The 23,433-nt window shown below is 45.4% G+C and overlaps 2 protein-coding genes across 2 annotated transcripts in view; one reads left to right on the top strand and one right to left on the bottom strand.

The window, feature by feature from the left end:
• LOC308340083 (UPF0538 protein C2orf76 homolog) overlaps positions 1-10,519 on the bottom strand; it is a 54,783-nt gene extending 44,264 nt beyond the window's left edge. Inside the window, exon 1 of the mRNA XM_080799250.1 lies at positions 10,478-10,519. The gene's annotated coding sequence lies outside the window, so the exon portion shown is untranslated. The remainder of the gene's footprint in view (positions 1-10,477) is intronic.
• A 23-nt stretch (positions 10,520-10,542) lies between these two features.
• On the top strand, positions 10,543-16,162 carry DBI (diazepam binding inhibitor, acyl-CoA binding protein). The gene is made up of 4 exons (XM_080799762.1): positions 10,543-10,738; positions 11,793-11,910; positions 14,386-14,448; positions 15,864-16,162. The coding sequence occupies exons 1-4, from the start codon at positions 10,730-10,732 to the stop codon at positions 15,935-15,937; spliced, it is 264 nt and encodes an 87-aa protein (XP_080655888.1). The 5' UTR covers positions 10,543-10,729; the 3' UTR covers positions 15,938-16,162.
• Positions 16,163-23,433: the final 7,271 nt, after the last annotated feature.

Genomic DNA, 23,433 nt, shown 5'->3' with positions numbered 1-23,433 from the left:
CACACGGCACACACTGCTGCCCTGACCCACTCCCAGCAGATGTACAACATTCAACCTCTGACTTCCTCTCGGGACACCACACTCCCGATGGCAGTTTTTCCCAGGTTTGAGTGTTAATATTCCAAATCACCTGACTCCAGTCATGCCACTGTGACCCTTGAAATGAGTCTGCGCCATGTGTTTGGTTTTCCACCCTATTTGCAAGCTGACTATGGTTCAACATTTATCACCAATGCCAAGGAACAATGGGCTAAAAGTCAAGGTAGTCCATAGACTTTCCCCTCCTCCACCATCCACAGCCATCTGGCATCATGACACATTGAAAAAAACTCCCGAAAAACCAACTCTAAAAGATTTCTCCATCTACCTGTGCAACCTCCAGGAGCACATACGGTGGGGCAGCGGTCTGCTCCGAATGTGGCTGCCCCCAGAAAAGGACCGTCCTCTTGCAGCCATTTCCCAGTAATGACCCGAACAAACAGGACTGGGCAGGGGAGAGTGGTTTATACAGATCAATGTGAAATCCTGGGATTCCACCCTGGCCATTACTTATAATGCTTCTCTCTTTCCTCTACAGAAGCCCCCCGCCAGCCAAATTGCTACACCCTCCATGTGACAAGGAGCCAAAAAGGGCTTGGGGGACTTGAATTCTGGATTCTCTTGTTGAACGGACCAGGTCCTAGATCACAAGCATAATGACCATGCAAACACACTGCAGGCCAAAGTGGGGGACATAACAGGTCTCTGTGAGTTTTACAAAAATTCCCTTCAGCGGGGTGCGGAGCCCGGCTGCCTCAGTTGGTGGAGTGTGCAACTCTTGATCTTGGGGTCATGAGTTTGAGCCCCACGTTGGGGGTAAGGGGCTTAAAATCTTAAAAAAAAAAAAAAATCCTTTCAGGGAATAGGAGCTAATCAGAAGAAAGGTAAAGTTATAGCACTGGAATGAGACACAGATTTTTGTCCGGGTGGAGAGAGGGAAACAAACTCAATATCTAGGACATGACCATAGAGAACAACTTCTACCCCAGGAGATGTGGGGGGGGGGGGTGGTTGCTCATTAGAGGTCTCCTGTCTTAAAAACTACCTGCCCCTGCTGAATTCCTCATCAAGCAAAACACCCTGCTGAATTTCCCCCGAACAATTCTAAGCACCTCCAATTTACTGATACCTGAATCCCCCAACTCCTGAAAGATGGTTATGACCACAATAGGATCACTGTTACCAGAACAGTCTATCAGAAACATATCCCAGCCTCTGTGGCTCCCATGCAAAACACCTGCCCACATTTCCAGGTGTCTTCTTCACCACTGCGCCTCCCCCACTTCCCACAGCTACCCCAATGGACAAACAGCTCTCAGCTAGTGGCACAGACAAGGCAGACCAGACTGACTGCCCTTAGGCCATCCCTCCAAAAGGAAGTTCCAAATGCAATGATGTGTACTCAAGTCAAAACCGTCATGCCTACCAGATGGCCAAAGGTTATACGGGAGGTCTTGACACCTTGTGCCCTCTGAGCCACGTGGGTCCCAGTCATAAACTGTAAAGCAATTTCTTTCCAAGGACACCATGTGCACCCCTGGGCCTGTGATTTTTTTGTGGAAGTTAGTATTAACTTGCCTCCTCCCCAAAACACTGTTGTTTGCATCTTAGACCTGCAGGTATTTTTAAAAACACCGTGAGCAAGCTCTGGGTAACCAACAAGCAGGCCAACAGTGGCAATCACTTCAAAACTAATCTTAATTACTCGGCGGGGGGCGGGGGGGGGTAGGGGCTCCAGGAAGACTAAGTGGCTCATTATGTCAAGTGTACCCTATGGGTAGTTTTCCCTATAATGAGTCTCCAATTAGAAAAGGTGGTATGAAATTTATCCCCAGTTTCAGCTATAGTGATTGGTACCCTCACCTTGCCATGAAGGGCATTCAAGTCAGGATCTGGCCAGGCTTGTTATGTGGGACAGAATCTTCCAAGACTACAGACCTATATGCCTTATGAATACAGATATAAACATCCTTAAAATATTAGCAAACAGAATTCAGCAATACATACAAAGAATTATATGTCATGACCAACTGGGGTTTCTTCCAAGGAAGCAAAGCTAGTTCAATATTTGAAAAGTAATCAGTGTAATCTGCCACAATAAAAAGCTAAAGAAGAAAAATCCCATAATCACATCAATCAATGCAAAAAACAAACAAACAAAAAAAGCATATGACAAATGTCTACATCCAGTCATGATACGAACTCTCAGAAAAATAGGAATAGAGGGAGACTATCTCAAATTTATAAAGCATATCTACAAAAAATCCACAGCTAACATTATATTTAATGGTGAAAGACTAAATGTCTTCTCCTTAAGATGAGGAACAAGGCAAGGATATCTACCTAATCACTTTTTTTCCTCTCTCATCACTCTTATTCTGTGCGGAGAAGTTCTTCTAGAACTTCTGGAAGTTCTAGCCAGTGCAATAAGACAAAAAAAAAGGGGGGGGGAATAAAAGACACATAAATCGGAAATAAAACTGTATGTATTTGCAGATGACATGATTATCTATAGAGAAAATCCAAAGGAATCTACAAGAAAAAAAATTTTTAGAATAAGTGAGCTCAGGACAGTCACAGATGCAAGATAAACATATAAAAACCAAGTGTATTTCTATATACTAGCAATGAACATATGCACACAATTAAAAATACTATACCACTTGCAATCACTCAAAAACAAATTAGCATAAATCTAACAAAATATGTACAGGACTTATATGCTAAAAAGTACAAACTACTGATCAAATACATTAAAGAAGATCAAAATAAAAGCTAAAACATATGGAGTTCATATATCAGAAGACCCGAGAATAAATACATCCATTCTCCCCACACTGATATACAAATTTAATCCAATTCCTACCAAAATCATAAAAAGTTTTTTTTTGTAGGGGCACCTGGGTGGCTCAGTGGGTTAAGCTGCTGCCTTCGGCTCAGGTCATGATCTCAGGGTTCTGGGATCGAGTCCCGCATCTGGCTCTCTGCTCAGCGGGGAGCCTGCTTCCCTCTCTCTCTCTCTCTCTCTCTGCTTACTTGTGATCTCTCTCTGTCAAATAAATAAAATCTTAAAAATAAAAAAGTTTTTTTTGTAGACATAGACATTATTGCAAAATTTATATGGAAAAATAAAGGAACTAGAATAGCTAGCACAATTTTGAAAAAGAGGAATAAAGTTGGAGGAATCTGTTTATCCAATTTCAAGATTTAATACATAGCTCTAGTAATCAACTCTGTGGTATTAATGGAGGAATAGATGCATATATCACTAGAACAGAGAGAAAACCCAGTAAAAGACCACATAAATATGCCCAACAGATTACTGATAAAGGTGAAAAGCAGTTCAATAGAGGAAAGATATTTTTCCCACATGGTGCCGAAGCAATTAGACAGCAGGAGGAAAAAAAAAAAAGAAAAGAACCTCAGGTGGGTAAGGGGGATAGGTTAAGGGATGCATTTGCTGTGATGAGCACTAGGTGTTGTATGTAAGTGATCAATCACTAAATTCTACATCTGAAACTAGTATCACACTGTATGTTAGCTGGAATTTAAATAAAAACTTGAAAAAAAAGAACCTCAACCCAAATCTTACACTATATACAAAATTTATGTTATTAGTATTATTTGCATTTATGAAATACAAAACTATAAAACTTTAAAAAATAGAAAATTTAAAAAATGGAAAATCTTCAGGATATAGAATTAGGCAAGGAGTTATTAGATGCCAGAAGTCTAATCCATAAAAGGAAAAATGGGTAAGTTGGATTTCAGTCAAAATAAAAAAAAATTTATGCTCTATGAAAGACTCTGGAAAAGGAAGAAAAGATAAGCTAAAAACAGTGAGAAAATATTTGCCAACCACATATCCAACAAAGGACTAGTACCCAGAATACATAAAGAACTCTCAAAACTCAACACTGAAAAAACACAATTAAAACACATACAAAGAGGGGCGCCTGGGTGGCTCAGTCATTGGGGATCTGCCTTCAGCTTGGGTCATGATCCCAGGGACCTGGGATAGAGCCCCGCATCGGGCTCCCTGCTTAGTGGGTAGCCTGGTCTCCCTCTACCACTCCCCCTGCTTGTGTTCCCTCTCTTGCCATGTCTAAATCTTAAAAAATAAAAATAAAACATGTACAAAGACACAAAGAGACATTTCACAGAAGAGATACACAAATGGCAAATAATTCACATGAAAAGATGTTCAACACCATTAGCCATTAGGAAATGAAAATTAAAATCACAATGAGATACTGCTACAAATCTATCAAAATACCTAAAATAAAAAAGAGTGATAACACCAAAGGCTGGCAAGGATGTGGGAAAACTGGATCTCTCATCTGTTGCTAGTAAGGATGTAAAATGGTGCAGCCACAATGGCAGCTTCTTACAAAACCAAACATGAAGTGGCAATATGGCCCAGAATTGCACTCCTGAACATTTATCTCAGAAAAATGAAAATATGTCCACACAAATATCTGTACATAAGTGACTAGTGGCAGCTTTATTGGTAATGGCCAAAAATGGAAACAATACAGATGCCCTTCAGCAGATGATTGTTAAACTAGTTCATCCACATAACAGAATATTACTTGGCAATAAAAAGGAACAAACTTATAGAATGCACTCAAACATAAGCACTATCAGGTTAAAACAAACATATCTCAAACATGAACCTCAGAGTAACAACAAACCAAAAACCTACAACAGACACACACAAAAAAAATAAAGAGAAAGGAAACCAAATATAACACTAAAGGAAACCATCAAACTGCAAGGGAAGAGATCAAGAGAAAAAGGCACAGAGAAGAACATCAAAAACAACCAAAAAACAACAAAAATAGCAATTAGTACATAGGTATAAATGATTACTTTAAATGTAAATGGATTAAATGCATCAATCAAGACAGGGTGACTGGGTTAAAAAAAAAAACAACTAGACCTATCTATATGTGACCTACAAGAAACTCACTTTGGTTCTAAAGACACACAGAATGAAAGTGAAAAAATAGAAAAAGATATTCCATGCAAATGGAAATGAAAAGAAAGCTGGAGTAGCAATACATGTATCAGACAAAAGAACTTAAAACAAAGACTGTAACAAAAGACAAAGAGGAGTATTACATAATGATGAAGGGGTCAATCCAACAGGAGGATATAACATTCATAAGTATTTATGCACCCAACATAGAAGTCCTTAAACATATAAAGCAAATATTAACAGACATAAAGGGAAAAATTTACAATAATACCATAATAGTAGAAGACTTTAATATCCCACTTACACTAATGAATATATCATCCAGAGAGAAAAATTAATAAGGAAACACTGGCCTTAAACAACACATTAGGCCAGATGGACTAAATAGATATATAGAGAACATTTTCATCCAAATGCAGATTATACATTCTCTTCAAGTGTATATGAAACATTCTCTAGGACAGATCACATGTTGACCCAAAAAACAAGTCTCCAAAATTCGAGACTAAAATCATATCAAGAATTTTTTCTGACCACAACAGTATGAAACTAGAAACCAATCACAAGAAGAAAACTGGAAAAAACACAAACACATGCAGAAAAAATAACTAATGGGTCAAACAAAGAAATCAAAAGGAAATCAAAAAACATCTGAAACACATGAAAATGGAAACATAACTTTCCAAAATCTATGGGAGGCAGCAAAGAAGTTCTAAAAGGGAATTTCACAGCAATACAGGCCTATCTCCAGAAACAAGAAAAATCACAAATGAATGGTCTAACTTTAAACCTAAAGGAACTAGAAAAAGAACAAAGCCCAAATTTAGTAGTACCTAATAAAGATCAGAGCAAAAATAAATAGCAGTAAGAAAACAAAAGATCAACAATACTAAAAGCTGGCTATTTGAAAAGATAAAATCAAACTTTTAGCTAGACTAACTCATCAAAAACTAAACAAAACAAAAACAGAGAGGATCCAAATAAATTCAGAAATGAAAGAAGACTTAAAATTGACACCACAGAAATAAAAAGGATCAAAGAGAATACTTTGAACAAACTGGAAAACCTAAAAAAAATGGATAAATTCCTAGAAACACACAACCTTCCAAGACTGAATCATGAAGAAACAGAAAATGTGAATAGACAGGGGCGCCTGGGTGACTCAGTGGGTTAAGCCTCTGCCTTCAGCTCAGGTCAAGATCTCAGGGTCCTGGGATGGAGCCCCACATCAGGCTCTCTGCTCAGCAGGGAGCCTGCTTCCCCCCTCACTCTGCCTGCCTCTCTGCCTACTTGTGATCTCTCTCTCTGTCAAATAAATAAATAAAAATCTTTTTTTAAAAATGTGAATAGACTGATTACAAGTAATGAAATTAAACCGTAATTTCCCAAAAAACAAAAGTCCAGGGACAGATGGCTTCAGAGATGAATTCTACCAAACATTTAAAGAGTTAGTAGTACCCATCCTTCTCAAATCATTCTGAAAAATTGAAAGGACAGAATACTTCCAAAATCATTTTACAAAGTCAGCATCACCCTGATACTAAAACCAGACAGATATCACCAAAAAAGAAAGTTACAGGCCAATATCCCTGATGAACACACATGCAAAAATCCCAAACAAAATATTAACAAACCCAATTCAAAAATACATTAAAAGACCAGATGCCACAATCAAGTGGGATTTATTCCAGGCATCCACCTATAGTTTAACATCCACAAATCAATGTGATAAACCAAATTAACAAACTGAAGGATAAAAATAACGATCATCTTGATAGATGCTGAAAAAGCATTTAACAAAACTCAACATGTTTAAAACAAAAACTCTCAATGAAGAGAGCAGACAGTAAAGACCATATATGACAAACACATAGCTAACATCATATTCAATAATGAAAAGCTTTCCCCCATTAAACAATTTATCACAATACTACCTCTACTATAATCAAAGTGATGATGTTTATAGACATTTTCATATGAATATTTTTAATGAGAACTGCTATAAAAGCAAGCACTTACTTGATTTTTTCCCCCAATTGCTTGGACATTGTAATGGCCAAATTTATGTAACCAGTAATAAAGTTGCAAAAGCTTTTTTTTTTTTTAATACTTTTTAAAATACTATCTCTTTTTTTTAAGATTTTATTTATTTATTTGAGAGAGAAAGTGAGAGAGAGCATGAGAGGGGAGAAGGTCAGAGGGATAAGCAGACTCCCATGGAGCTGGGAGCCTAATGTGGGACTCAATCCCGGGACTCTGGGTTCATGACCTGAGCCAAAAGCAGTTGTTTAACCAACTGAGCCACCCAGGCACCTGCAAAAGCTTTAACCTTTTAAAATCACACATATTTTCTTAGCATAGGATAATATAAGGGCTTCTTGATGATGGAAAGTTTATCTTAAATATTTCAATGTTAATGTACTGATTATGGTATGTATTATAGTTTTGCAAGATGTTACCACTGGGAGAAATGTGAAAAGGGTATAAGAGATCTATGTATTCTTAAAAACTTCATGTGAACCTACAATTGCCTCAAAATAAAAATTAGGGTGCTGGGTTGTTTTGTTTTGTTCTTCTTGTTGTCATTTTTTAGTGCATCATGTCAAAAATAAAGTTTTTTAAATGGTATTGTCAGGGCGCCTGGGTGGCTCAGTCATTAAGCGGCTGCCTTCGGCTCGGGTCACCTAACAACCTAGTTTCAAAGCATTTTACCAAGGGTCTGTCATGTGCAACCAGAAGCCAGGGAAACAGGCAAAATGAAAACAGATTTAGAAGTGTTTATACTTCTAATGAGGTTGAGTAAGAACTCGAGTAACCGACTGTAATTATCAAGATATCTTCCTAAGGTACTTCCTTACTCCTGTCCATAATCATATTTCCAAACGGGATACAGGAGTCGTCTCAGCAGTTTTTATCTTTACTTATGTTTAAGTAAGTCTTCAGGAAGTCTTCTCTCAGGGTGCCTGGGTGGCCCAGTGGGTTAAGCATCTGCTCTCGGCTCAGGTCATGATCTCAGGGTCCTGGGATGAGCCCCATATTGGGCTCCTTGCTCAGAGGAGTGTCTGCTTCCCCCTCTCCCTCTGCCTGCTGCTCCCCCTGGTTGTGCTGTCAAATACATAAAATCTTTAAAAAAAAGAAGTCTTCTCACCTTCCAGCATAGGACACTTCCCCCAGTGTCCCTGCTCCCCTGCTCCCAAGCCCTGGTCTCTAAGTCTCACCTCAGCCCAAACCACCACCCCGCCATGTCAGCCGGACAGAAACAGTACTTGGGAAAGGAGCGAATCATACACACATAGATATCACTCACACTCACACACACACACACATCTCTCTCACACCCAGCTTGCTACAATTCCTCTGAATATAAACACCCAAAAGAACAAGAGAATGGCAGATGGGAGGGGCTGGTTAAGAGTCATAGCTGCCAGGGGCGCCTAGCTGGCTCAGTGGGTTAAAGTCTCCGCCTTCGGCTTGGGTCATGAACTCAGGGTCCTGCGATCAAGCCCCGCATCTGCATCCAGCTCTCTGCTCAGCGGGGAGCCTGCTACCCCTCTCTCTCTCTGCCTGCCTCTCCACCTACTTGTAATCTCTGTCAAATAAAGAAATAAAATCTTAAAAAAAAAAAAAAGCTGAAAAAAATAGCCGAAAAATAGCTGCATTTTCTGGGGATATGAAGAGCAATTACCTTTCCAATGCTATCGAAATACTGAATTAAAAATTCATACAATTTATTGACCCCCAAATATTCTCTAAAATTTACTATAAAAATTAAATCTCAGTTGCTGGCTTGTTATCTCTTTATTTTAAAAGCTAAGTGCCAATTGCCTAGGAAACAGTAAATGGAGGCCTTAAGGCAGCATTTTTTGCAAGTGGAAATCACAAAAAATGGGTCCCTGAGGAATGAGGAAAGAAAGCAGGACACAGGCTGAAGAGCATGTCTTCAGTTATTTCAAAACCTGGCCTAGAGTGGGCCCTGTAGCAAGGAAAACCACTTAGCACCATGCTCCATGGGACCCACAATCCTTACCAGTTAAATACTTCAGTTCCATTAAGCAACTTTTGTGGACTCACTTGCTCACAAAACTACCATGTAGAAAATTGGTTTTTTGTTGTTGTTGTTTGTTTGTTTTTTGGGAAAGTGGAGTATATTCCAAACAAGCAAGCAACAAATCAACCTCACTTAAACCCAGCTTTGTAACCACCAGAAAATTCTCATCAACTTTAAATTCTGCCTGTCACCTGTGCTGCTCCTTTCTGTTCCCACCAGGAGCACCAGCCTCTACCGGTGTAGAGGGTGTAGAAGATGTGCTTCCCCTTGATCTCATCCTCCTCTGCTTAAAAGCCTCTGGTTTCCCATCTCAAAATAAAAGTCCCAATCCCTATAGTTCCTATAAAGGCCAAGCTCTGCATCATCTAGCCAGTCTGACACTTCTTTAACTCTCCAGTCTCATCTCTTTCTACTCTTTCCCTCCACTCTCTGCTCACACCTTTACACTGGTTTTCTGCCTGGAATGCTCCTTCCTCTCACTGAGGGCCTTTCTCAAATGTTACCCTCCCCCTCCCATGTAAAACTGTAAACTTCCAACTCCCTAACCCCCTAACAAATTTTCTACTTATTTTGTTAACTATTATCCCCAATATAAGTAGCAGGAATGCAGGAATTTATCTGTTTTCTACTCTGCTGTATTAATGTCTAAACTAGTCCAAGTCAGGTAGCTAAGAGTTCAGCAAACATTTATGAATGAAGAGTCATTCACTTAACAAACATTTGCTGGGTACCGGGTCCAGGGCAAGTTTGTTAAAGACAAATAAGGCACTGGCATTGCCTTTCATGCACCAGGTGGAGGAAATGTACCACAATAAGATGCGCAGCACAGGACTGCAAACTTAAGATTACGAGGTCACAGGGACGCCTGGGTGGTCAGTTGGTTGAGCGGCTGCCTTCGGCTCAGGTCATGATCCCAGCGTCCTGGGATCGAGTCCCGCATCGGGCTCCTTACTCAGCAGGGAGCCTGCTTCTCCCTCTGCCTCTGCCTGCCTCTCTGTCTACCTGCGCTCACTCTCTCTGACAAATAAATAAATAAATAATTAAAAAAAAAAAAAAAAAGATTACTAGGTCACAGAACGGGCCAAAAGCTCAGAGAAGAGGCCTCGGCTTCGCTTTTCTGGGAACCAGTCCAGCATCCCACCACCGCGCGGCTGTCCACCGACCCGACCTGTAGGGTCTCCTCTAGACCCCCGTGACGGGCGGAGCCCACTCATCCTCCCCAGGCAAGAGAAGTTACTTGCACAGAGGCGCAACTTCCGGGTTCCTCACTCCAGACACAAGACTGAATGAAACAAATTTAGAAGTCTCTACTCTTTAGCCGCTGCCCCTCCCCCCTACCCCTACAGTCCACTCCCCACAGCGGCCGAGCCCTGAACCCCACATGCACTCCCGTCCTCCGCGGGCCCCACCTGTACCCGGCGTCCCCTTCGGTCCCTCACTGCGCGTGTGCGAGCAAACCCACGTGGGTTCGGGCGGGTTTGGCGGCGGCACGCCCCGCAGCTTAAAGCTGGCTTTTGATTGGCTGCCCGTCGCCGGCCTGGCAGGGGTTGGAGCCGCCTGCGGCTGCGCCTCTAAAGGCGGTGCGGGTCGAGTCGTGTGCTACTGTTTCCTACTCTTCGCCGCCTCCGCGGGCTCGCCGGTTTTCTCGAAACACCGCCAGCATGTCTCAGGTATAAAGCGTACCTATCCCGGCTGCAGAGGTATGGCGAGGCTGCAGGCTGGGGGAGGGGGATATCCCCCAGCCAGAACTCCGCAGGGACTTTCCCTTTCCGACCCCGCTGTGCCTCCTGGACTCGTGCCCAGCTCTGACTCTTTGCACAGAGCCTTGTGAGCGGAACTTACAGGGTTTGGACACTGCTACCCACCCGCAACTGCTAGAAAGTTGCCCGTGGGGTGTACTTCGCGATGAAGCGGGAACGGGGGGCAGAGGCTAGGGTCCTAGGTAAAAAGATGGCAGGTAGAGGGTTTCCTGGATGGAAGAAGCAGAGACCGAGCTCCCCATCCGGAAGGTCAGGGCAGGAGTAGGGACGCCAGGCAGAATGGGGAAGCGAGGAAGCCGTCGCTGATAACTTAGAGGTCAGGGGACATAGGGGCTGAGTGTCCAACGTTCAGGAAGAGGAGGGCTTGGGGAGAGGTGACCCAGAGGCCATTTTCCTCCTTCGAATGTAGCCGCTTTGCGGAGACTGAGCTGAGTGGGATGACCTCTAACTCCTCTCACCTCTCTCCAATCAGAACACTGAAATAGAGGTCGGTGCTGAATGCCCAGTCCCAGAGGGCGGGTGGGGGTGGAGGGTCCAACAAACACCACTGCCCACACCTCCGCGCTCAAACCCCGTCTCCCTCACCGGTTTCAAACATGCTGGCTCTATGCACAAGTCGGGGCTTTACTGGGACGCCGCCCTGACCCAGGGATGGTCAGGCAGTTGACCATGCTTTTTTGGTGACTTGTATGCCTACTGCAGGCACTTCTAGCATGCCTCCTTCACCGCTGTGTTTCCAGCACCTGGTACCTGGTATGGTGACGGGTCCAGTATGTAGCTGTCCATCAAACCAGTGAACACCTGTGCTTCCCCTCCTTGTTTTGCTGAATTTTTCTAGCTGCCCTGTTGGGGAGCTGAGAAAGAAACTGCTTTTCCTCCCAGGCATCCCAGGAGTGCTGCCTTTCCAACCTGTGTCTCCCCATTACTGAGCTCTATTTAGGGCTCTTGTCTCCCTCATGTTTAGGCTGAGTTTGACAAAGCTGCGGAGGATGTTAAGCACCTGAAGACCAAGCCAGCAGATGATGAGATGTTGTTCATCTATGGCCACTACAAACAAGTAACTGTGGGTGACGTAAACACAGGTATGGGGCTCCTGGGTCACTCAGTCAATTAAGCATCTGCCTTCAGCTCAGGTCATGATCCCAGGAGGGTCCTGGGATCAAGTCCCATGTCAGGCTCCCTGCTGCTTCTCTCTGTCCCTCTGACATTCCCCTCGCTTATGTTCTCTGGGTCTTTCTATCTCTCTGTCAAATAAATAAGTTAAATCTTTAGGAAAAAAAAAAAGAAAAAGCACAGGTATGCCAAGATGAGCTTGGGAAGGCCCCTACTCATCAAGGCAGGCTCAGCAGCCTTGATGGGTGCTGGAACTCTTAATCTATGGGAACTACACACTCAAAACCAGCCAAAGCCTTACTCTTCAGATGGAACATGGGAATAGCTCCTGGGGGTCCCACCCCCACCAGGCTAAGACCATGCCCCTGAATGGGGCTCATAGACCCTGCACTGTTCTTGGTGGCTCGGGTAGCAGAGTTCAAATCCTAGTTTTTGGAAGGACTTTACTGGTTATCACTAACATTTTCCATCTTTGGAAGCAGAGACCCCAGCCTGGAAGAGACTTAGTCCAAGCTCTCAGCTCAGTAGTAGCTTTGTTGAATCATACTACTTCCACCCCAGACCAGCAGAATCAAAGTCAGAGCCCTTGGCAGCCAGGCCAAGCCTGATAGCAGGAGCAGAGAAGCAGCTAGCTTCCTGTGGCCGGTCAGAAGCATTTTTGCTGATAACGGTTCCTGCTAACCGTTTCTTCCCTGTTGAAAAAAATCTTGGTATAGCTTTGAGGTAGTAGTTTAGACTGCCGTATTCTGGATACAGTCTTTCCGGCTTTGGACAGTTTTTATTCTGCCCCTGAAACTCAGATGTGTACTGAGGCAACAGCATAATGCAATCTAGGCAGGGACTCAGAAGCAGTGTCCACGGCCGCACAGAAAGAGATCACCCCCTCCTTTGTTCAGGAGGGTGAGCATGGCCAATTCCACTGTGCTTGGGGTGAGCAGTGGAGCAGGTAGGTGGCTGCCAGCCGTCTGGAAGCAGGAAATGGTGCCCAGCGCAGTGCCAAATCAAAGTTACTAGGAAGGGCTTAGCTGAGAGAAGTGTTGGGGCAAAGGTGAGTTCTGCGCTGGATTTATAAACTTTATATCATCCCAGGGCAGGAAAGGAAAGAGGAAGTGGGGGTGACCAGAGGGACTGACGTGCTTTTCTGCCAAACAGGATTTTCCCAGACCCTGGTCTCTGCCCTGCTTTTACATGAGTACGTAGACTGGCTTGGGAATCTGTCGCTTCCTGAGTAGGGAGGCGTCACTTCATTCTAGGGCTGCACTGTCCCACAGATCGTCACTATTAGCCAGCCACACTGAGTTTTAAATTGAAAATAGTTAAATAAAATCCAGAGCTCAGTCCTCCGTCACACAAGCCACATCTCAAGGGCCAGAAGTGGCCAGTGGCCCTGAGTTAGTGCAAATGTACATGTCCATCATCACAAAAAGGGCTTCAGGAGTGTGCTCGTTCTTCCTAGTTGATGATTCCGCAGGCGCCCTTTCCGGCATTTCCGGGAATGCTGTTCTGAAAGCCTCTGTGGAGACTTGAGGTTTCTCAGGCACAGTGGTCCAGGGCATGGGTACCAGGATTGCTCCTCTTGCCTTTGTTCTCAGTGTAGCAGTAAAATAGGTCAGCAGGGAAGCAGCCAGTGTGTTTCTCAAGTGCAGCTGATGACAGGTCTGGAAGCACAAAATCATGGCCTGACTTGAAGAATGCTTTGCCTTTGGGGAAAAAAACACCCACAGATTAACAAGAATTAGACCAACAACTTGGTAGAAAAATGGGGCAAGGATATGAACAGACAAGTCACAAAAAGAGGAGCCCAGAAAACCAATAGCAATAATAACATGAAGGAGAGAAATTGCGTGACTGAGACCAGGGGTGGGAGGGAAACCTTATAGTATTCTCCTTGACAGCATTTGAATGTTAAGCCATATGAATGGATGTAGTGCTTGTTTAAAAAAAAAAAAAAAAAAAAAAAAAAAAAAAAAAAACTTTAACTATGGTTTTTAAAAGGAGGAATTTTGGAGTTATTTAACTTTTAAGACAACTGCGCTGTAATGAGAACAATTTTCTTCCTGTTTTCTCTAGATCTTAAGTTTGGATTTCTGGGGGTGCCTGGGTGGCTCAGCCAGTTAAGCTTCTGTCTTTGGCTCAGGTCATGATCTCAGGGTCCTGGGGTTGAGCCCCACATTGGGCTCCCTGCTCAGTGGGGAACCTGCTTTTCCCTCTCCCTCCTCTCTCTGTCAAATAAATAAAAAATAAAATAAAATCTTTTTAAAAAGTTTGGATTTCTGTACATCTGGGTTTCTGAAGACTGAACTCACTATGCTAGACCCATTTAACTCCATAGCAGAGCCTGGAAGGAACCAGGGAAATGAAAGATGAGTTCAGGCCAAGAGAGTCAATGATGTTCTCCATTAGAACTTGAAGCAGATCTAATGTCTTTCCTTCCCCTGTTTTAGAACGGCCTGGGCTGTTGGATCTCAAAGGCAAGGCCAAGTGGGATGCCTGGAATCAGCTGAAAGGTAATTGTTCATAATTAGTGTCCCTAGTCTGTGAAGCCCAGTAACGAAATACTGTTCATTATGGAGTGAAAGGGGTGAGGCGAGAAAACAGAGTGGGTGAGGCACATGCTTGAAACCAGCCTGGCCTGGCCAAAATGGAAAAAAACTGGGCCACCTACTTTCTCTCCTAATACTGTGTATGCCTTCTCCAAGAACACTGTCTCTGAGCAGTGGTGTCTTCTGGAGGGGAGGGGCTGGAGACCAGACTAGGGGCAGGGTGTGTGAATATTTGGCCTGGAGTGGTTTCATGGCCCGCACCTTCACAAGAAGAGTCGTTTCCTGCCTGCACCCTCCTCTTCCTCGAAAGGGCAGGCAACAAATCCCCTAGCCCAAGCAGCCCTCTTCCAGCCAGAAAGGCACATAAAGGAAAGGAATGAGCTAATGCATGGCAAGCTGCTGGCACATCGTAGGCCCTGTGAATGGAGCTTTTCTCTGCTAAGCAACAGCAGGCAGGAAGTATCCCAGCTCCGGCTTCATCACGTGCCACCTGCAGCAGCAAGACCCACAAGTTGGCACTGAAGGGCCCGCCAGCTTTTGTGTTCTCGCCTAGCTAGCTGCTGAATAAGCCCTCTGTCTTCCTGCAAGTGAAAAACCCTCGGATTCAGAAAAGGCCAGCATACAAGAATTACGCTCCTAGGATTTGCAAGGAACAGGAGCAGGAATGCCCGGCTGACTGCCCGTTGTCACTGGCCTTTCGTATACCAGTGCCCAGGCACTCTGCAGTGTTTCAGAAAACACCCCGATTCCCAGTGTCTCTCCCTCACCGCAGCATCCAGGAACCCGGGGTTCACTGTCTCTGAGGGGTATGGTCTGTGCCCTTTGGTTGGCAGCATGAAGGCACAGAGCTGCCTCGTTACCCTCCACGGCCCAGCCGCTTTTGCTCAGAGTTCTCGAAACTTTTCCCACAGCTCCTTTCTGGGGAGAAGAGGGTGCCTGGCTTTGCTTTCTCCCTGCCAACGTAGCAGCTCCACCAGAGCAGAGCCCCGCAGAGAGATACCTGATAGGGCAGAGCCAACCATGAGAGTCCGAGGAAGCAGGGCCAAGAGAGTCACTGTGGCTCCCCATGGACAGGCTTTCTGACATGTCTGGAGTGTCCAGCCTTTCCTACATGGCCAGCAGGCCGATGACGGGCCTCAGGACAGCTGCACACACATTAGGGGTTCAGTGCTTCAGGGAGCAGTCACTATGGGCCGAGCTTGTTCAGTATTTCAAGGTGAATCCTGGCCACTGCCTGTGAGGTGCAGGTAAGAGAAACCCTACTTTCTAGGCGAGAAACTGAGCCTCTGAGCATGAAACTGGGGCTGTCTAGGGCTTTCAGGCTGCTGCTCTTCTACCATGCTGCCTCTCTGACAGACAATCCTGTTGATTGCTTCCAGGGACTTCCAAGGAAGACGCCATGAAAGCTTACATCAACAAAGTAGAAGAACTAAAGAAAAAATATGGAATATAATGGACCGGATTCGGCTGCCAGCAGTGCATTTCATCAAAACTGATCTAATGCCTTGTTTTTCTAATACTGTGGATCACATGAAATAATGCAAATAGCCTGTTAACCTCGGACCCAAAGACCGTGCAGGGCATGGCTCCAACAGAAGTAGGGGCTGCCCTGGGTTCCTGACCTGCGCTGAGTAGTTTTTATCCATAGACCTATTAAAAGTGCATTTGTTACTTTAAATCTTTGGTAATCTGGGTTCTTGAAACAGTTTACTCTGTTCAGAGTGCTCTTCCTCGCTTCCTTTTTCTAAAGATTTTGTTTGGAAGCCTTGGAGCTCACCCTACTCTACTCCGCTGGGGTGGGAGGCAGGCAACACGCCCCTGGTGGCGGGGAAAGGTTTACAGAAACAGCCTTTCCTACGTCCTCCTTCCTCCCCCTTCCAGCCACTCACCGGGTGGGCTGGCTGAGATTTCAGGCCACAGGGACTGCCAAGCCTCTGCAGGGGATATTGCTGGCCTCAAGCTCCAGGGAAAGTGGAGTTGACAGGTATGTGAGGTTTGTCTGAAGTCCCTCCCGTCCCTGGTTCCAGAGTGAAGGAGCAAGCCGAGAAGCCCCAGTCAGGAATGAAATGTTCAGCTGCCACGGGGCATCCGCAGGGTCCCAGGCCCACGTGCGGCTGGGCAGGTAAAACCGAGTAGGGATGTGGGTGCTCAGCAGGGAGACAGGAAATCAGGACCCAGGAGGCAAGGGGTTAAGGTTACAGAGAAGAAAGGCTAGAGCTTGACCCTGGGGGTTGTAGGTTATTGAAAAGTAAGAAAGAAAAAAAGATAGCTGGCAGGCCCTCCTTGCCAGATACTGAGGCTGAAAGGGGTCAAGGGAGAAGCCCCTTAAAGCCAGACAGCTGTCGGTTCCCTCCAAAACCCGTGCCTTGGGCTTGGGCCTAGTTCAGCCGGCAGAACAGGGAGGTGTGAGTTGTGGTGACTTGCTCAAGGCCACTCAGCTGGTGAATTACCTAAGAGCCGCATTCATCCCCCTGGCTCAGATGCTGGCTGCACACAAGGTAGCCTCAAAGGTGTGCCCTGTGCTGGAACAGGAGAAGCCAGAACAGCAGGGACGGCAGCATACCTCCAGCGTGAAGTAGCACCAATAGAAACCTTGATAACGAAGTTGGAAAGTACAGAATTTGTCAACAAAGGAACTAGGCGGCTGCTGGGAAGTAGACACAGAGGCATTCAGACCGTGGGCCTGACGGCATCTCTGGTGATGAGAATGGTGATGGTCCCGTGCCAGCCTAGCCTGCACATGGAAAACAAACCCCAGAAGCTCAGGTGTAGATGGGGGGCGGGGGGAGTGTTCCCGCTGGAGCCAAGGTTCAAAACCTAGACCTGCGACCTGAGTGAAGTGACTTCTTGAGCAACAATGTCATTTACATGGAAGTTAGCCTTCCCCAGTCACTAAGGTGACTGAGGACCTACGAGACAAGAGTCCTGCCATTCTCTCTGTTCTGCTCTCCGCCCAACCCCCATCCCACACCCAGCTCCACAGTACCCAGCCTGCCAAGGCCACGGAACTTCCAGGCATCTCTGAGCCCGAAGAGAGGCACTAGGGAGCCAGAGCCACTCAACTCTACCCATACCTGCCTTCTCTCCTTTGATCAGTTCTTGGCTGCTTCAGGGGTAAATCAAAGAAGAAAGCACCTTACACAAGTCCCGGGTATGGTTCTCATCCAGACAGACCTGGCTCCAGGGTCAGGCCTCTGCTCACTTAACCTGGAGGGCGGCAGTCAGTGTGAAATAGAAAATGGTGTGGGAAATTCCAGAGAGGGTGCCAGGTGCATGACCCTGCATTAGGAATTTTTCTCCCACCAATTTTCAACCAACCCTCATCCCTTGGCAACATTCCTTGCAATGGCCGTCCAAGTCAAGGACCCAGCCCAGAAGTGAATGATTGCTCCCTGTGGCCGCACCAGCGGGGGTGTGGGCAGAAGAGCCTGTCCGGTACTGGAGCCTGTCCGTGAAAGGAGGCCAGAGTCAGGCAGATGTGTGCTCAGGGTCCGTGTTGTTGCCCAGCTGCGGGCCAGGATTGGAGAACTGGCTTCAGCCCAGAGAAGCCCTGATAAAAACAGGACAGCCCGGCCATCCGAGGGTAAGTGCGCTCGGACTGTGTTAGGATTACTCTTTGGTTCTCCCCCAGATGCAGGTGTGGATGAGACGGGAGAGAACCACCATGGGTGCGGAGAGGCCCATTGGCCCACAGCTGGTGTGGCCTCCAGTTACCAGCTGTCACTTGCTGAGAACCTGTGGGGCGAGCCTCCCACACAGGCTCGTCACTTCGGTTGGTGGATTTAACCCCTCAGAGCTTTGAAGTGGGGGCTACACCTCAGTGCTCGGTGATGGAAATGACAGGACCCATTATTCAGATGAAGGGATTAAGGTTCAGGTGAGGTGAGGGATCCAAACCCAGGGCTCTATCCAGGAAGGCCCTGCTTATCCCCTTCTGTCTCATTCTCTCTCGGGACCACCAGCTGCCTCTCAGCTTTGCGGTGCCCCCCATCCATCCGAAGACAGGGGTGACCCTTGCTCCACTGGGCTGGCAGAAGGTGCTGTGAAGTCCCCCGCCTACTGTGCAAGTCTCCCTGAGGAGCAGCTCAGGGAAGCAGATCATATACCCCAGGCTGGAGTGGGGCTCCCAATGAGCCATACTTTTTCTTTTCTTTCTTTAGCCATAATTTTTTAAGAATCTCAGCTCTGAGATTCTGAGGCTCTGCCAGGTTTGGGAGCATGCCCACCCCCCCAACTACTATACCAGTACTATAAAGTAGTGGTACCGGTTTCTCCAAAAGTAACAAGCTGTTCTTGCCTTTTTTTTTTTTCTTTTTAAGATTTTATTTATTTGACAAAGAGAGAAGGCATAAGCAGGGGGAGCAGCAGGCAGAGGGAGAAGCAGACTCCCTGCCAAGCAAGGAGCCTGACACGGGGCTCAGTCCCAGGACTCTGGGATCATGACCCAAGCTGAAGCCGATTGAGCCACCCAGGTGTCCCACAAGCCATGGCATTCTGACAACATGTCACCAGTGGCTTCTGGGGCCATTCCGCTCCAATGGCTCCTTAGGAAATGCACATACAGCCCAGGAACGGTTCACAAGCTGTCATTTGGGAAAAAATGAGATCGGCAGGGGTGATCAGGGCAGGGCACCCAACCTCACCCTCTCCCCTGTGAGGCATCCCCAGCACCCTTGTGGTATTTCTTACCTCCAGTCTGCCTTTGGTGACAAACTTCCCTGTGAATCCCACTGCGGTCTTTCGGGTGCTAGATCATGAATCTTGGAAGCCATATTTTCTTCAGCTAGAAAATGGGCTGATAAAAATGGATAAAGAGCCTCCCACAATGCCCGGCAAACACAACTTCCTAGCAGCCTGGGGGCCTTCCCTACTGTGCATCCTCACCTTCGAGACTTCCTTCCCCACCATCCAGACAGGTCCTGGCCCAGAGTCGCAAAGTGCTGCTCCCTACTTTGGCCATGCTCCACTAGGTGGGAAGTCAACCATGAATTAAGTGTGAGTCATTCCAGAATGTTCTCCCCACACAAGAGTGATTCCAAGAGCCAAAGTCCTGGGAAGCAGGGGCCACTAGGGGACTTGGCTCAGCCACTGCCCAAGTTACACAGACATGGGGCAAGTTAGGTCACCTCTGTAAGCTTCAGTTTCTTCATCAGTAAAATGGAGTTGAGCAGCAGGTCATTGACCAGTGTAGATAAGAAGGAAAGCCAGAGGAGGGGAAACTGAAGGACCCAGAAATGGCTGGCTTGATGGGAGCCAGGCTGGGAAGTTGTGAGGGGGTGGTTTAAAGTAGCCAGATGATTAAAGGTGTTTAAAATTAAATTACAGTTGTCTGTTGTTGAGGACAGGCCAGGAAAAATAACCAGCAGAGGTGGGCTTTAGGGGAGCTGTGCCCTAGGGGCCCGGGTCAAGGCAAGAAAATGCCTCTTGCTCTAGGGAACACCCAAGGAAGGTATCAGACTGTTTCCTCTCTTATTTAAATTTGTGTGATGGTACATGATATCTCTTTCAAAAGAACATGGAGAAGCTAAGAACAGACCACAAATTAAGCAAAGCTCTTTCAGGAACCTAGGATTTAAAGATAATTCAGACACCATCTTTGCCCTGAAAGATGTAGACCACAAACCACAGGATAACAGAAGTGCCCTGGGATCCCCTGTCTGTATTCATCCAGAGAACCAATCCCCCCTGCCTTGGATACAATTCAACCCTTGAAAGACCAGGAATTGGTCAACCAAAACCTTTTTCTTATGTGCTATGATTTTTTCTAAGTAATGAATGAACATAATTCTAGACTGTAAATATTTTCCTTTTTTAGGAGCTATAAAGCCCCATAAAGCCTTTCTAGGGAAATTGGTGAGATACCAAGCACAGACCGTGGCACTTGGGGGGAGGGGTAACCTCTCGGGCCCTTGACACTGGCTGCTGGCCCTGGGCTATCTCAGCCACTTGGACCCGCCAGCTATGGTGGCACAGTAGCCAGGTACTGGGAGAGTCCTAGGCCTTTGAGAGTCTCCCTCTCTCATTTCTTAGTATCTTATTTCAATAAAGACATTCTTGCCCTTGGGGGGAAAAAAAGAATCTCGAGATAAGATCATCCTGGCTGTGGGATGGGCCCTAAACCAATGACTGGTGTCCTTTTAAGAGGGAACAGGGAGAAATTTGAGACACACAGATGCACAGAGAAAAAGGCCATGTGGACATGAGGGCAGAGATTGGAATGAAGCAGCCATAAGCCAAGGAATGCCAACGGTTGCCAGCAACACCAGAAGCTAAGAGAAGGGCACAGAACAGATTCTCCTTCAGGATCCCCAGAAGTACTGAACCTTCAGTACTTAAACCTGAATTTCTGGCATCCAGAATTCCGGGATAATAAAGATCTATTGTTTTAAGTTACCCAGTTAATGGGATTTGTTGCAGCAACCCAAGGAAACTCACGTGACTGCCGACTCCTGTGTGGCTGTCCATGGGCTGGTCCCTTCCACCAGCAGCCCTTCTTTAGAAGACCCTGAAAGTCTTGTCAAGTACAAATGTGATTCCATGACCTGGAGGACACTCCTGTGACAACTTGATTAGGTTCATCTGTGTTGGAGAACCGGGGCCATAAAAGCATGGGATTAGAGGTTTTGAAGGAGGTCGTGAACAAGCTAGAGCTCAGGTTGCTACCAAGGTGACCACACTGAGAAACCCCAGAGCATCACCATCAAGTAGGAGAGGGGCCAGAAGAGAAGGGGATTGCAAAGTTGGGGGGAGGGAGTGGAGAGGGGTTTGGAGAGACGATTAGCACAGTTTTGCCCAAGTGTGGCTCTAAGGGACACTGCCAGTTAGTTCATCAGGTGATACACTGGGGTGGAAAGAGCATGGGCTTTGCAGATAGATTTTAATTTGAATCACGGCATGACCGTGATTTCGTTCTTCGTGAACTTGAACAAGTTTCTTATCTTCCCTGAGCCTGAGATTTTTTTGTGTGTATAAAATAGGATAATCTCTATAAGGGAGGATTGAATAAAGGCCTAATACACAAAAGAAAAATTAATACATATATTAATAGAGAGTTTAAATAAAAAATGAATTAATCTTTTTTAGGATTTTAAGGTTTGAGAGGTTCGGGCTGAAGTTGCCCAGACACTACTCCAATCTTAAATTGTGTATCTTTTATGCTCATGTGAACTTGGACCATCATCCCTTCTTTTAAGGAAGTATTTCTGCTCCCCTATTCCTGAGGATTAGCCCATCAGAACCCTAGAATATCAGAGGGATACTTTTTCCTTAGGATCCCAGCATGAAAATTCTAGGGAAAAAGGATTGTTTGGGCTACCTGGCCATGATGGAGCCAATCCCGTGGCCGGGAGTATGGAGTACCTTGATTGGCCAGGCCTCGGTGGAAGGTTCACCCATCCTTGGGGTTCCCTAGTTGTGGGGACATTATAAGCTTGAGCTGCTTGCTGCCACATTTCCCAGCAGCATGGAAGAAGTTGTTTACCATAGCATAGAATGGAGTTAATATTCAAAGAGAAGCAAGGGCAAGGGATAGGTAGAAAGAAACGTAAAACCCTGCACTATCATCTGGGTTCTGTGTTCAGCTTTACGAGACACCAGATCTATCCCTGAGCTTTTCAGAAATGTGAGCCATACCTTCCTTTTTCCTACTGACATGAATTGACTTCTTGTCATTTTCAACAGAAAGAGTATAAAATAGTATCCTTAACTCTTTCTCCTGAGTTGACCAGCCTGGTGGGTGTATTAGTCAACTTTTTTTTTTCTTTTTTTTGCCATCCTAATGTTCTATAACAAATAATTCCCAAAATCATGCCTTATAAAAATAAGCACATACTTTGCTCTCATGGGTTTGCTCTTTAGTTATGACATGAGGGACTTCCCTGAGATCACTGAACCTGAATCCAGGTTGAGGTTTGGGTTTGGGTCTGTTCCACTCGTCTCCTTATTCTTGAACTAGAAGGTATCTGGGAAAATGTTCTTCTCTTGGAAGATTGCAGAAAGTTCAAGAGGCTGAACCAAGTTATAGAAGCACATCCAAAAGCTCCGATTGGGTCACAGCTGCTCACATTTCATTAATCAAAACAAACAAACAAAAAACAAGTCTCATGGCCAAGTCCAAAGTCAACAGGGCAGGGATGTTCACTCTACTTATTCCAGTGGGAGGCATTACAGAGTTTCATAGCAAAGAACATGGATAAATAATTCTGTTATAGGGAGGAAGAGAAAAATTGGGAACTATAAGCTAGAAAAGAGAATAGGTTTAGGAGCTGGGAAGTCCTAGTTCACAAACATATTCCACTACTAATGTACTTGACCAAAGGTCATTCTCTTGGATCCATGAAGATCATCCTCTCCCACCAAGTACCTAATTTGAGAAGACAGACATGGAGTGATGAGGAAGAAAAAGGACACACAAGGAGACATGATAGAGGGAACTTCAGCAGCCATATCGAACCATGAGGAAAACTTAATAATCACTAAGAAAGATAGAAGGATCCTGATTATGATGACTCTGAAAAAGTACTGGATTATCCTTGGACTGCTTATCTGAAGACTTCCTCCTGTCAAAGAATAATATCTTGTGTGTTTAAACCACCTTTTTTTCAGGGCACTATTACTTGCAGCCAAATGCAATTTCTATGTGATACAGGTACTATGAATAGTCACATATAAGGTAAGTATGGTAATAACCAAGTGTATGGGACCCAGGATTTTGTAACAGGAACTGATATAGTTTATCTGGAGGTATCAAAAATTTGATGTTCCAAGAGTGGAAAAAGAATAGGGGCGTCTGACTGGCTCAGTCAGTAGAGCACGTTAACTCTTGATCTTAGGGTCATGAGCTCAAGCACCAAACTGGGTGTGGAGCCTACTTAAATATATATATGTATTGGGGCACCTGGGTGGCTCAGTCGTTAAGCATCTGCCTTCAGCTCAGGTCATGATCTCAGG

This window comes from Martes martes (assembly GCF_963455335.1).
Source record: "Martes martes genome assembly, chromosome: 3".
NCBI classification, from domain to species: Eukaryota; Metazoa; Chordata; class Mammalia; order Carnivora; family Mustelidae; genus Martes; species Martes martes.
This window is presented reverse-complemented; position numbering and strand designations above follow the sequence as displayed.

What these genes read in the sequence shown, in the direction of transcription:
- DBI (XM_080799762.1), top strand. An exon ending in TGTGGGTGACGTAAACACAG is followed by an intron (nt 11,911 to 14,385) that starts GTATGGGGCTCC and finishes CCCCTGTTTTAG; the next exon opens with AACGGCCTGGGCTGTTGGAT. An exon ending in TGCCTGGAATCAGCTGAAAG is followed by an intron (nt 14,449 to 15,863) that starts GTAATTGTTCAT and finishes GATTGCTTCCAG; the next exon opens with GGACTTCCAAGGAAGACGCC.